At 45.6% G+C, this 15,031-nt stretch overlaps 1 protein-coding gene across 4 annotated transcripts in view; it reads right to left on the reverse strand.

Moving 5' to 3' along the window:
* The window catches only part of OSBPL10 (oxysterol binding protein like 10), a 200,356-nt gene that overhangs the window by 3,135 nt on the left and 182,190 nt on the right, over positions 1-15,031 (reverse strand). For all 4 annotated transcript variants that reach the window (XM_031940428.1, XM_031940429.1, XM_031940425.1 and 1 more), the window contains 2 exons: positions 10,867-11,356; positions 3,415-3,601 (listed from right to left, as the gene is read on the reverse strand). In XM_031940428.1, coding sequence (XP_031796288.1) covers positions 3,415-3,601; positions 10,867-11,356 — 677 coding nt within the window. The remainder of the gene's footprint in view (positions 1-3,414; positions 3,602-10,866; positions 11,357-15,031) is intronic.

Here is a 15,031-nt window from a genome sequence, read left to right on the forward strand (position 1 = left end):
TGCCGCGGCGGATCTTCCCCCTCCCACCCCCCCCCAGCGGGGGATCCCCTTGGTGGATAGCCCGGGGGTCGCCCCTCGGCGTGGGCGCGGGGTCAGAGCTGGGCCGGGCTCCGCCATCTTGGGCGGAGATTCCCCCTTGGGGTTTACAGCCGGATACTACGAATGGCCCCAGAGGGCGCTGTCCGCGCCCCGAAGGACTCCGCCCTCTGAGGATGTCATTTTCCGAACCAGGAGTGTTCCCTGTCAGTAATAACCACGGGAGGGAGGGGGAGAAGGCCCTGCCATTCACAGCCGGGCCCAGCAGGGGCGCCAGGGATTATCTGCAGGACCTGCCATTTCTCTGGGTTCCTGGCGGGCCCCCGGGCCCCATCAGCCTCGATCCCAGCTCTCTGGGCCTCAGTTTCCCTTTCTGTAAAGCGAGGGGGCCCAGTTATGGTTCTTTGCTCCTGACCAAGACCGTATTGGAACACGAGGGATAAGTCACCCTCCAGGCCCCGGGCCTCATGGCACAGCCCTGGAGGAGCATCACGCCTGCTCCCATCCAAAAAAAGCCCCTTCCCCCAACCGTCCCGGCCGCGCAGACTGACTGCGGCCACTCGCAAGCGGCCTCGCCGAGGAGGGAGGCGGGCTCTTCCCCGGCACTTTCCTACTTGTTCCTGGCACTCTCCCTGAGCTCCAGGACCAGGGGCCCCGAGGCGGGGCAAGGCCCCACCGGCTTCCGGGAACACAAGGCGAGCCCCAGACTGGAGGCTTCTGGCTCGGCCGGTCCTCCGCCTTCTAACTCCATATAAAGGGAATAACATCTTTCCGATCCAAGGGGCAGAAACGGAAGCCTGGGTGTATAAATAGATTGGCTTTTAGGAAGCTTTTTATAACTGGAGCCAAGAGACAGGGCCGTTTTTGTTCCTTCCCCTCCCAGCGGCTGAATTCTTTGCGTCTTTTATTAAGTTTTTATGCTCAGGGTCCTAAAAGAAGGACAGATGTTGGACAATATAACTTTAAGCAATCGCTCTACGATGCTCTTCATCTAACTTCCAAGCCTCCTGGTCATTAGAAAGGGTCACACACTACAACTCCAGCCCTCCTCGCTGGCCCGCCATGAAAATCTTCAACAAAAACCCCAGCTATTTCTCTGTTTTGAAGTGGTTTCCGTCACAAATACTGTAACCATCTGGGAAACGTGACTATTTATGCAGGAGGTCTTACTGTGCTTTCTTAACAGAATGCAAACTCATCGGAGGCTTGAATTATTTCGCATTTGTCTTTGTATGCTCAAGGCCAAAAATACAGTGAATGCTCGCTGCTGAAGATTCACAAATTGTGACTAGTTCCTTGGGCCACCACTCACCCTGAAATAATCCTTTGTTATTTGTTTTGCATTTATTATAAATTTACTTCATTTGTAAACCTGTTGTTTCCCCCAGTAGAACATCATCTCCTTGAGGGCTAGAAGTTTGTCACTGCATCCCAACACCCAGCCTTAACCCTAATACCTGTTAGGCACAAAAATTAACTTCCATTTAATTGAAATGACAAGGTCACCGGCAATCCCACGCACGTGTATCATAAAAGCATCACACAGATCAAGAAGTGGTCAGGGGCCCTGAGGTCACCTTGTGTGACCCACTTATTTGAGTCACAAACAGGTGAAGGTCATAGACTTAGCAAGACAGTAATGTGATTACAATAGTCACTCGATTTCTAATACTTATTAAGCATCTACTATGTGCCAGATACTCTGCTAATCTCTGAGGATATTAAAAAGAAAAAAAGATACCCCTATCTATCTTCAAGAAGTTCACAACCTAATGATAATAACAATAAGGGGAATAACAATGATAATAACAATCACAGCTAACCTTTATATTGCACTAAGTACCAGTGGTTGCTCTGTATAATTTTACAAGGAAGCAACTTTCCCAAATCAGGGGAAAACACCCCTCAAAGATGATTGTGATCATTTAGATAGCACTTTATAGACTTCCAAGTGCTTCCACATAAGATTTCCTTTTATCCCTTTTTACTTTTTCTATTATTATTCCCATTTTATGGAAGAGGAGAATGTTGAGTGGCTTGCTGTAATCTGGATCGGGGACAAGTTCTCAGACTTTGCAGACTCCAAACTCAATGCTCTGTCCCCTGCAACTCAGCTTTTTTCAGAGGAGGAAACTGAGTTCTGAGCATTTAACTGGCTTAGTCATCAAAGAACAAATGCCTTTGAGGCAGGATGCAAACCGAGTCTCATCTGATTTCAGCTCCCAGGTTCTAGTGAGCCAGATTTGAATTCATGTTCTCCTGATGTGGGTCTAACACTCTGGGCACGATGGCACCATCTCATTGCCCTCATCATCGCCCCCCCATATGACAGTGGTTCATAATCAAACATGGGCCTCCCTTCAAAACCACCACCCAGCTTTCTCATCCTAAAAAACTAACTTGGTGGGAGGACTGTCTCAGAACAAAGAAAAAGGAGCTTTACTTTCCTGGAATTTCCCTAAACTTAAGCAAACAGTCAGAGTTTACTTGGTTTTCAGTTTGAAAGGAAACCGAATTCTCCCATGGGTGTGGACCAGCCAAAGCGGCTTAGTAGGTGATTAACTTGTGGCACTGCAGTCAGTGTGGACAGGGACTAGAAAACTGGCCCCAGACTCAAGTGTGAGTCCCATCCCACCACCCAGACATATGCTGTGTATTCCTGGACAGTGCTTCAAGCTGACCTCCATTACTGGACATGACACAGCTGAGGGGTTCTCCTCAAAGCCCACATCCATGGTTAGTAGTCAGGTAACCTCTTGTCCAGAGGTTCTTGTCCATAAATCAGAATGTAGAAACTGAGGGGAGGGGGAACAAACCCAGAGTAATCATTTGATCCCTTGTTCTACAAATAAGGAAACCGAGGTCTGGCGGGATCCCCGCCTTCCCATCCCTCCAGGAGCTCCATTTCCCCATCTTTAAAAAGAGGGGAAGGTCGGCCTAAGTGGCCTGGGGGAACTTTCCAGTCTGGAGGACTCCAGCGGCTTCTGTCACAATCCACGAACGGCTGATGAACTCGACCAGCTTGTAGATGTGGGGACAAGTGTCCAACAGACCCAGAGCTAACTAGAGAGACTCTGATAAGAGAAGGGTGAGAAAAAAGAAGGCCTTTCCTGGAGAGGCTCACAAGATGCTTCCTCCTCTGGAGTTAAACAGCTGGTCAGAATACTTAGGGCAAACCCGCTGATCCTAATTCCCATTCATATAGACTCTGCGCCATTTGGCCCATGAATGAGCAACAATTCTTGTCAAGGCCAAGTGGAATCCCAACTTGAATGGAGGAAAGGGGGAAGCGAAGGGGGCCAAAGGATGCAATAATGTCTGGCCCTCAGGGAAAGGAGCCAGACAACGTCCCAGGAACAACCCTTCCCTGTACCCTACCTGTGGACTTTCCCTCCATAAAAAGGCTTCGTATGGAAGGTGACCAGCGCAGTGTAGCCGGTCTTGGCACATTCCATGGTGACTTTACCGCCAAGCTCCACCCAGGGGATGGTCAGGATCGAGCGGGCATAAGCATTAGGCAACGTGAATATATAGTCTTCCTCATAATCCAAAAGCCGCAGAACACCTCGGGGGTGAAAACATGGAGAAAGTTAGGAGGGCTCCCCAAAGGCCCCATCATTCATCTATGGGCTGACTTGGTCAGAGAAGGTTATTCAAAGATGGAAACCCTGAGGGGATGCCCCTTTGGGATTTCTGGGAACTGTAATTTTATTTATGGGGGGATTCTCCTGACCATGAAAGTTGCAACTCATTTATGACTTAGTAGTAGTAATAATAATAATGATGATGTTAATAATAATAATTAAAATAATACACAGTTTAAATTTATATGGTAATTTAAGATTCACAAAGCATTTTATATTTTCTCACAACAATCCTATGAAGAGGTGCTAATTTTACCCCCATCTTGCAGATGAGAAACAGGTTGAAAAATGATTTAAATGACTTGCCGGGAGTCCCACAGTAAGCATGAATTTGATGGTGGATTCAAATTCCAGTTTTCCTAACTGGAGCTCTAACACTCCACCCATTAAATCACCTAACTATAAAAAATTAGGAAAGGATCTTTCAGAGTTGCTCCACCTTGTGGCCAGGCTGGCACTGAGCTCCTCAGAACTATTAGTTTGGAGTTTTTGGTTGTTGTTGTCGTTTCTAATCATTATTAATTCATTTTTAATCTCATTTCTGGAAAGGCCATCACTGGAGCGTCTACCCACTTCAGGCAACCCGTCAGGCTTATCCCGGCAGAGACAGGATACTCTGGGATTTCCAAGGCTAAGCCCGCTGAAACTGTACCAAGCTTGGAAACAACAGCCCCAGGAAGGAGACAGAAAGTGCATTGGACACAGCAAAGGTAAGAGTCCATCTAAGCCATCTTTTACTTATGAGGGAGTCCGGCTCAGTCTCATCCATCCCTCCATCCCTTTCACTAAATAATATGATTCGTCATTGGTTCATGACATTGATTAGAATTTCGTTCAACCCCTTTAAGTCTGTAATTTTGCCTATGAGGAAACAAAGACCCAGAGAGAGCAAGGTAAGACACAAGGAGAGAGCAAATGGACAAACACTAAGTACGTGCTGGATATCCACTATTCAAATTATCACTAGAAAGAATGAAGACTCCATCATCCTTACCTAGGGTTAGGAGGAAAAGAAAAGAGAGGAAATCATTGTAAGCAAAAAATTATATATAATAATACATAGAATGTGGTAGGGCCAAAAGTGGATGAAAGGGGAGAAAATGCTCTTAGCCAAGAGAGATTGGAGAAAGACTTGGTGGAGGATGACGTAGTCTCAGATGGCACAGGAAGTAAGAGATGAATTCTAGAAGGCTGAGGTCAGAAACCATATCCAGCCCCTAAATTCTGACCCTGAGACCAGACCAGGCTCCTTGACCCAGACCATTGCCCACCCTGCCTTTGAGAGCTCCCTCTGTGGGCTCATGTTCCACCCACCGTCCCCCAGTTTCCCATCTCTTGCTCTGAAAATGTAATTATCTCAACACAACTGCCATTTTGGGAAGGGATATATCTCCAAATGCCTTTTCCCAAGTGATATCATTCCTATTTCAGATGTAAGCACCTTGAGGGCAGGGGCTGGCTTGCCCACTATATGGTAATCGATAAATGTCCTTTTCTGTTCATTCATTCATTCATTCTTGGCAATCAAACAACCTGTGAAAACTCATGGAAGCAAGGCAAGCCAAGCCAAGATTAGGGAATACTTAGTAGGCCTAGCAACCCATTTTGCCTGCAATAGAATATGCTGTTTTTATTTTCTTTTTATAGGGACCAAAAGTTTGGAAGTTTGTGGTTTGGTTTGGTTTTTTGCATTTTTCTCTCTCCACCTTTTCTTTTCCCAAAAGATAGTTTGCGAGGTCCATTTGACAACTGAGAGAAGCATCTCATGCACTGCCATTTAAAGACTAAAAAGAAGACATAGTGTTAGGGCAGCTAGGTGGGGCAGTGGATACAGCACCAGGCCTGAAGTCAGGAGGACCTGAGTTCAAATTTGACCTCAGAGACTTAACACTTCCAGCTGTGTGACTCTGGACAAGTCACTTAACCCCAAATGCCTCAGCAAAAAACAATCATAATAATAATATGAGAAGACATAGTGTCTTCCAATTCCTTCGAGGCCATCATAATAAGAGGCCATAAAATTAAAGTGGGAGGGATTCAGACTATACACAAGAAATTCCTCAACAGTTTATAAAGTATTAAACACTGGAAAGAGTTCAACCAATCAATAAGTCAGCAATTACTGGGCAGCTGAACTGCAAGAGAAGGTGGAGGATACATCCTACTCCCACTCTAGATCTTTAAAGCAGGATCAATTTCTCTTTGCCCAAGATGACTTAAGAATAGTCTGCATCTAAGTCTGGTGCTTCTCTGAATGAAGAAGAAATGCAGGGTGGGACAACTGTTGGTGACTTGTCAAAAAGCTCTTTTTGACTTTTTAATTCCATTCCAGCTATGAACTGAGTTTCTTTTGGGATGTCTGTACTTGGCTGGCCAACTGAGTCGCCCTTTTGGGTTCCTTTATAAATGAAAAGGGATAAAAAATGCCCAAGATTTTAACAAATGAAATGTGCCCATTAAATCAACCAGCAACATTTTTATCTCAGTGCTAAGTACCCCTTTTTAATTCTGTTTTTTTTTAACTGTCCTCACTTGGAACATATATAAAAAACACATTTCAAATTACAATTATTAAAAGAACAGCAAATTAGCATTCTGTCTTACCTGGCACCCATTCTGAGGAAGCTGAAAGACCAATTAACCAATCATCAGCCAGCTATTGTCCTGGGAGCCTGCCCTGGGTATTTCACAACTTGCTTTAGCAGTTGGCAAAATTGCCAGGCATTCAAAGATCCAAGCTCATTAAGTCAGAGAAAATACCGAACCCGGTAAGCAGGCGTTCAGTTCTCTCATCAGGGAGCAGTGTGGAAAGAGCTTTGGAAACCCTAATTACAACAGGACCTAAAGGAACCCATCCTGGACTCAGAACCTCCCAAGTGGACAGCACTTTGGGGGTCCCCTACTCCAATTCATACCTAAATACGAGTTGCTCTCCTTTGGCGAGCCAGCCGGCCTCTGTTCATGGGGCGGGGGGCAGCCTGTTCTACTTGGGGACAGTTTTCCCTGATGTCAAACTCCACTTCTCTGAGACAGGCACCCCCTTGCTCTCTATTCTGCCATCTGGAACCCAATAAAATGAACTTAATCCTTTCCCCTGGCTCATACCTAGGAGCTTTCTTCTTGAAAGAAAGTAGGATACAGTGCAAAGAATGCTGTATTCTTCATGCGTGTATGCAATGTGTAATTTTGTAAACATGTGTATTATTAGGGAGGTATAGATCACATCCCCAAGTAAAATGGAAGCTTCCCAAGAACAAAGAGTACTGGATTTTCCTTTCCATACTGCTAGCATGGAATACATTAGGGGCCTAATAAATGATGGGTGAATGCTAGGTGCCTAATAAATGATGGGTGAATGCTGAGTGTTGAAAGGGTCTCCACTTACAGATGTGGCCTTTTCCTTTTCATGTTCAGACATAGGATTGATTAGAAGGATGAGCCATTTACTGAGTCCTCACTGAAAAGGAGGGCTGAGGATTCAGAGGGCAGGAGATGAGCTATGGGGCAGGGGAACAGACCCCCAAAGGAGAAACTTGTGAAGACTTTGGATTTCTGGGTTTTTTTGTCCTTCCCAGAGACAATGAAAGCGCACTGTGGCCAGATCATGGGACAGGAGTGATTGTAAATGTGTAACTTGTAGCAGATTGCTTACTATCTTGGGAAGGGGGAAAAGGATAGAGGGAAAAAAATTTGGACCTCAAAATCTTACAAAGATGAATGATGAAAAACTTTACATGTATTTGGAAAAATAAAATTCTACTGAGGAAAAAAAATCCTTATCTTTGACACTAGTTGTAGGACCCTAAACAAGTCACAACTTCTCTGGGTCTCCGTTTCTCCTTGCTAAGAATGAGGGCTTGAAACCAGATGAACTCTCAGTTCCTTTCTGGCACTAATTCTATGATCTAGGACAAGTTAATTCATCTCTCTGGAATGCAGTATCCCTATCTGTCAGTTGGGGTAATGATCGAACCTATTTCACAAAAGATTATTGTGAAGATCAAATAAAATGATCTATGTAAAGTGCATTTCAGAGAGGTTTATAATGGTTAGCTTTCATCACTACCAGATGGCAGAAATGGGCGACGGATCAGGGTCTCCAAAGATCTAGGCTAAAGTTAACAAGAGAGAACAGCAGATTCAAAGGCAGGCTGGAATTCAGGCCCTGCTGTTCTCCAGCTGTCAGAGAGGGGGCAAGTTCACTTTCTCTGGATCTCCATCAGTAAAAGAAAGAGACCAGACCAGATGAATGCAAGGACCCGTCCAGGTTGAAGGTCTATTATATTCCTATGACAAATGTAAAGTCCTACACTTGGGTCCAAAAAATCAACTGCACAAATAATATATCATGAAAGAGGCATGGCCGGAAAGCAAATGAGGAAGCCCTGGACGTTTTAGTGGACTCTGGGCTTCGTCCGAGCCAGATGCAGGACACTGACTCAAAATAGCTGATATGATCTGAGGACCTTTACTTTTGCACTCTCCTGGTTCTCCTGCAATCTCTCTGACCACCGCTTCTCAGTCTCCTCTGGGACCCTTTGGGTCATTATTTAATTAAACAACACTTATTAAGCACCTACTATGTGCTGGGTACCATGCTAGTCTCTTCTCTCGGATCCCTCTAGTCTTTCCCTTAGTGATCTTATCCACCTCAGAGACTTGCTCTCTATGCAATTAAATCCCAAATTTTATTTCCATCCCTGACCTCCTGAACTCTAGACAGCTGATATACAGAGCAGTTTAGTGTGTATACATGTACATAAAGATCATAGCATGGAATCCTATAGGTAAGGAAACTGAGGCATAGAGGTGAAAGGACACACAGGATCAAACTCAAATCTCTACACTAATTCTAAGGTCAGTGTCCCCATCACAACTCCAGACCCCATCTCCGGGGACATATCCTACAGAAGTCTGTGGATAAATTTCAGGGGGACCATAATCTTGGATCAAGGGGGGGGGAATTACATTTTTATGTTCACCAACACTGGTTTCCCTTTGTAATCAATCTGCATTTAAGAAATTTCTCCTTAGCAAGAATCTATAGATTTTATCTGACCACCTGCCACAAAACAGATAAGAATTGTGGGTCTTAAATAAAGTATGTATTCCCCAGTGCTCAGTCCTATAATAAGCATGTAAGTATTTTTTGAACTGAACTAAGAGAATACATATGTCCCAAAAGTCAAATTCACCAACTTGGGAACCTTCAGAACATTATCAGAAAGTCATTTTAAAAGCAACAAATCCAACTTTCACGAACTAGAAATCTTGAAAACTCGCCTGCTCCGTATACCAGAAACACACATGACTAATTCAGAAAAGTTCTTGAAGGCAGGTTCATCATCAGTTTTTCTTCAAAGTTCATCATGAATAAATATAACATAAGACTTCTGAATCAGCTTGTCACAGTAGTTAGTATCCTGTACCTCAGGGGCTCCCAGGAGCAGCTTTAACGTGATCCAATCTCATCCAACAAGCATTTATTAAGCACCTACCAATGCATTATAGACACAAAAATAAAGTGACAAATAGCCCCTGCCCTCAACGAGTTTACATTCAACCCTGGAGGCGGGGTGGGGGGGAGGAACAAGCAAATAAGCCAGAAAGATGTGCATGGTCATCGATTAACCAATGTGAAGATTCTGGAAATGCTGCTTATGGGAGGAGGATGGAATGAAAATCCCCTGAATAAGTGCTTACTCTGTGCCAATCGCAGACAGAACCAGAGAGACCCTGTCTTGTGGTTCATCTGGGCAGAGGAGGGGGTGAAGGGGGAGGGTATCTCAGGAAGGGGCTCTGGCCAGGCTGGCTGAATACTCCGCAGCAGGGTCTGCTCCCAGCAGCCTCGAGCACGAAGGGACCCATCTCAGCCTCCCAGAACAGAAAGGAAGAAACGTCGACAGAGAGCCGAGGATGAGGTTGTCCAAAACAGGGTGAAGATCCTGCAGCTGGTGATTGGCCACCTAGCCCCCCACAATAATCTCATGGGAAGCAGGGCATGAGGGCCCTGGGACAAATGCAACCCCCTCGAGCCTTCAGGTAGGGATGCCCTGGGCCAGGAGTAGCGGAAGGCACTGGGTCTCAGGATGTTCTTGGTTCTGGCCCATTTCCTGAGCAAGTTCAGTGAAGTGATATTTGTAAAGGCATATAGTAGGTGCTTAATAAATACTGATTCTCTTTGCTCCCTCAGTCTAGGATGGAGAGGCAGAGCTTGACTAGCACACATCTCAGAATATGTCAAGGCCCAGATTCTCCTGGTTCTCTTGCCCCAGAGAGAGAACCTCCCTAAGGTTATTCGGGCTTAATCAGTATCCAAGAAGAGAGATTTGCAACCTTGGTGGCCTTTGAGATCTCCTTGAATTGGCAGCAAATCTGGTGTGGGGCAAAAGAATGAAGGAGTTTAGGAGCCCCAAACCTTGGGCTGAAACCCGGGTTTTAAAAGTTACCGGGCTCCATTTGCTTATCTGTGAAATGGGGATGGTGATAACAGCATTTCCCTCCCAAAGTGGTTGGGAAGCCAAATGAGATACTATTTGTAAAGTGCTAAAGGAACCTTCAAGAACTATCATCGACATTATCATCATCATCATCGTTATTGTTAGTATTATAATAATCTTGGAGAGAACAAAGGAACGATGGACCAGGATCACGAGGGAGCTGTCCTTGCTCCATTAACCAGTTACTCAAACCCCGAGGTCTGACGGGAGGCTTGGCTGCCACGTAGCCCCTCCAAAAGGGGTTATGTTCCCCAGGAGTCTGAGCCCTTTGCAAGAGTCTGGGGGATTAAGGGACAACTTGAGGAACGTTGGAATATATTACTCTGTGGTTTTTCTAAAGGCTCGAGGCTTCTGGGGATTGTTCTGCACCTACTTAAAATATGGAGTGAGAATCACCCCACTACAAATGGGGGCCACTGTCAGGAGACTGGAATAAAAACCCACATCAGGGATTGCTAGGTTCTGGAGCCCCTCCAATGTGGCCCTGAGGAGGCAGCTGCCTCAATTTCCTAAGGGCCAGCCACAGACGGACTGTGATCCTTCAGTCCCAGTGGCTGGCCCGCTAGGACACTGCCTCTCTTGACCATATTTCAGAGACAAAGCCCTTTGTTGGCGTCCTCGGTGGCAATGGCGATCCTGCCCCCCCTTCCCTTGGCTGCCCCCCCCCGGCCAGCCCCCGTTCTTACCTTCCCCAAGCAAGGACACCCCCACGGACATGCCCATGAACTTGCTTTTGGTCCACACGTGGGTGTTCACAAACATTCCTCGCTCCTTGCACTCACAGTAAAAACAGGACACCGGGGGGTGGTGGGACACCTGCTCGGCCACGAACCTGAGCTTGTACCGCTCCCGCGGGGAGTGCTCTCGGTCCGGTTCCGTGCTGGGCGCCGGGGCCTCCGCCTCGTTCTGCTCCCGCAACAGGGGCTTGACCTGGTCCTTGGGGATGTCCCAGGAGCAGTGGAAGATCTCCCCCAGGATGGGGTTGTATGGCTTCTTGGCCACAGAGCCCTTGCGGCCCTCACGGAACGATGTCAGGTAGTACTCCACGAAGGAGATGGCCCGCTCCTCAGGGGTGGCCGCCGAGCCGATGGACAGCAACAGGTCAGGGTGGGCCATGAAGTTGGCGAACATCTCCAGGAGAGACCTCGTCTCCAAGATGAACGTGGGGAGTGCAACCTGGGGTCGGAAGCAGACGGGGGTTAGACTCCCAGTGAGACCGTGTCATTATCCCCACTCTGCAGATGGGGAAACTGAGGCAGGGGTGCCGTGGCTCCCAAGGAAACGACCCCATCGAGTCCAGCCTCCCCATTTTACAGATGAGGAAACTGAGGCTGGACATAACCAACCATTAGAAATGGGAGGGACCTTAGAATCCTTTGAGTCCCAAGGTCACGGTTCTCTCTCTAAAAGGAACCCAAGCTATGCCCAAAGGGCTAACACATTGTACATAACCCTTTGATCCAGCAGTGTTTCTACTGGGCCTGTATCCCAAAGAGATCTTAAAGGAGGGGACGGGACCCACATGTGCAAAAATGTTTGTGGCAGAAACTGGAAACTGAGTGGATGCCCATCACTGGGGAATGGCTGAATAAACTGTGGTATATGGATGTAATGGAATATCAGTGTTCAACCCAAAATGATCAGCAGGATGGTTTCAGGGAGACCTGGAGAGACTTACAGGAACTGATGCTGAGGGAAGTGAGTGAAACCAAGAGATCATTGTATACAGCAACAGCAAGATTGTATGATGACCAACTGTGATGGACATGGCTCTTCTCAACAATGAGATGATTCAGAGCAATTTCATTAGACTTGTGATGGAGAGAGCCATCTGCAGCCAGAGAGGGAATCGTGGGGATTGACTGGATCACAACATGGGATTTTTACCTTTTTGCTTGTTGTTTGCTTTTGTTTTCTCATTTTTCCCCTTTTGATCTGATTTTTCTTGTGTAGCACGATAATTGTGGCAATATGTATGGAAGAATGGCACATGTTTAACCACCTCTATTGGATCACTTGCTGTCTAGGGGAGGGCGTGGGGGAAAGGGAGGGAGAAAATGTAGAACACATGGCTTTGCAATGGTCAATGCTGAAAACTATGCATCTATTGTCAAAAAATATTAAATTAACCGGAAAAAAATAAAGGCACCAAGGACGTACACTGTATCCTAAAAAGTAAATAAAAAATTTAAAAAGAAATGAAAGGAACCTCCAAGAGCAGTCCATTTCACAGATGAGGTTAAGTCACTTGTCCAAAGTCAGACCATTATCGGAGGCACAATTTGAACCCAGAACCTCTCCCTTCTCTCCCTCGATTCTCTTCCCTCTGCCCTAAGGGTCTTGCTTCTCTTCCCCTTGCCACTCACCTTGTCTTAAAAGAAGAATGAAAACTCTGCCGAAGAAGATCTCATGCTAGGAGATCATGAGGGACTTTTGTTTTCATCACTGTGACCTTAAACGTTCATCAAGTGCAGACCTCACAAAGTTTCATGCAAGTTCTCCGACCATTAAGGTTCCTTTACAATTGCAACATCCCATCAAGCTCCACTTTATTTTAAAAGATTCTCTCCCATTTCTGGGGGATTCTGTGGCCTGGTGTACTTGGCGACATATAGAGAATGACCTTTATTACTACGGCACTGGCTGTATTCTCTCCTCCATTCCCCATCCTCACCAAAACTTCACACTGTATGTGTCACACAGTAAGCGCTCAATAAATGCTCACAAAACTGACTATATGGCATTCTCTTCTGTGTCTCAAGTGTGGCTCAGGATTATCAAGTGTTCCGGCCACAGCAGACTTAGCAGTAGCTTTGTTCCACATTTGCTAATGGGGTGCATGAGGGCCTCTGTCTAACAACTGCAGCTGCCTCTGGGGAGAGTTGGGCTGAAGCAGTCCCTGGGCCCTTAGCTGTTCAGACTGATGCTTCAGGGAGCCCAACCGAGGCCGTGGGATGAGGGCTGATCAATTAGGCGAGAGTGACCCCCTTCTTTATTTTCCCCAATTTTGTTCCTTGGATAATGGCCAGGACTCAGGAGACTCAGTGGTCTTAGCTCTGGCCATGGGCTTCTGGGAGGTCTTCCATAAGTTAGAGGATGAAGCTCAAAGAACCTATAGGGGAGATAATGGGTAACACCTGTTTTCCCATCAGTCACACTGCTCTAGAACCCTTTGAAAATGAAAAAAAAACAAAACCAAAAAAAAAAAAAAAAAAAAAAAAAAAAAAAAAAGGAAGCATCACCAACACAAAAAATGCCCTTCATCACATTCTTTAGAATAAACCAATTTTGCACAAGGATTTTCCTTTCTTTCCTGGAGTAACTGCTCATTCACCACAAAAACACTCATTCAGAAGAGCATATGCTGTGATGGTAGGAAATTACATGGGTAAAAGGCCAATTGAGTCTCCCTAATAAATGTTCAGAAAAGTCCCACAGACACAAAACAGCACTTTCTTGTTGGGTTGTTTTTCAGCTGTGTCCAACTCTGTGTGACCTATTTAGGGTTTTCTTGGCAAAGGCCCTACAGTGGTTTGCCATTTCCTTCTATAGCTCATTTTACAGAGCAGGAAACTAAGGCAAACAGGGATTAGGGGAATTGCCCAGGATCACCCAGTGAGTAAATCTCTGAAGTTGAATTTGAGAATCCTTCAGCTTACGTTTTCTTTGAGCCCAAAATTCTATGAAACTTGGTCATGGCCCAATAACTCAGGCCTGTGAGGAAAAACTCAGAGGCCTTCCTCCACACACACTCCTTTTTTTTTTTTTTTTTTTTTTTTTTTGGCCTTTTGCTGTTAACAGCCCATCACCAACTAATCATCTGCTGTCTCAGGACTCCTGCTCTTCCCATCCAGCTTCCCTATCCACTGCCAAAAATTGGTTTCCAACAGTTTCGTTAGCCTAGTGTGAATGGCTCGATTCTTGGTTACGTAAATGTTGGCTCTCGTCATGATGATGATAATGATGATCGATGATGATGATGATTCTGACCTGCATCTGAGGGAGTTCACTTTTGCTCCAGAATAGGAAAGGATTCAAAAATCTGCTTTGTCTTCTGTTTTGGGGAAAAACAGTCGGACCCAATTCTTTCATCTCTATCGATTTATTTATAACTATAAGGAACCACCAAAGGATTCTCGGAGATCAACTGAATTCCTTGATTCATCCAAAAAATTAAATGCCAACTAATGCCAGTGTGCTGAAGGAGAGCCATGTCTGTTTAACAGATTAATGATAATGAGATTAATAAAAGCTAGCAGGCAGGGCATTTTGTTTGCAAAATGCTTTGTATACCTTATCTCATTCAGTCCTCACAATTCTGGAAGGCAGGCACTATTATTTATCCCCATTTTATGGTTGCCAAAACAGACGCCCACCGACGGAGGTAAAGTGTCTCACCCAGACTCACAGGGCGAATAAGTGTTGGAGGCTGGATTTGAATGCAGTGGTCGATGCTAAACAATCCTAACTCTTCTGGCTGTTGTCCAATTAGAATAATATAGATACATACAAGAGGAACAAAGTGCTTTATTAATCAACAAGTGCTTATTAAGCACCTGCTCTTTGCCAGGCAACGGGCAAGCTCTGCATCCAAACATCAAAAAACCGAAGGACTGATTGATCCTTGAAAACCTGCATCGGAGAGAGGTAGGCATGAGAGAGTGCTCCGGATTTGGGGGGGAGGAAGAGTAAGGATGGCAGTCTCCTGGACCCATGTGACCCTCACCACCTTTTCAGGCTCAACTTTTCCATCCATAAAATGGGATTGTTTTTAAAGCACCTATTTCAAATAGTTTCTGTTTAAATGCAAGGTGATCCTGAGTAATGCTACACAACTCTTAGAGCCTTCTA

Source organism: Sarcophilus harrisii, chromosome 5 (genome assembly GCF_902635505.1).
Source record: "Sarcophilus harrisii chromosome 5, mSarHar1.11, whole genome shotgun sequence".
Classification (NCBI taxonomy): domain Eukaryota; kingdom Metazoa; phylum Chordata; class Mammalia; order Dasyuromorphia; family Dasyuridae; genus Sarcophilus; species Sarcophilus harrisii.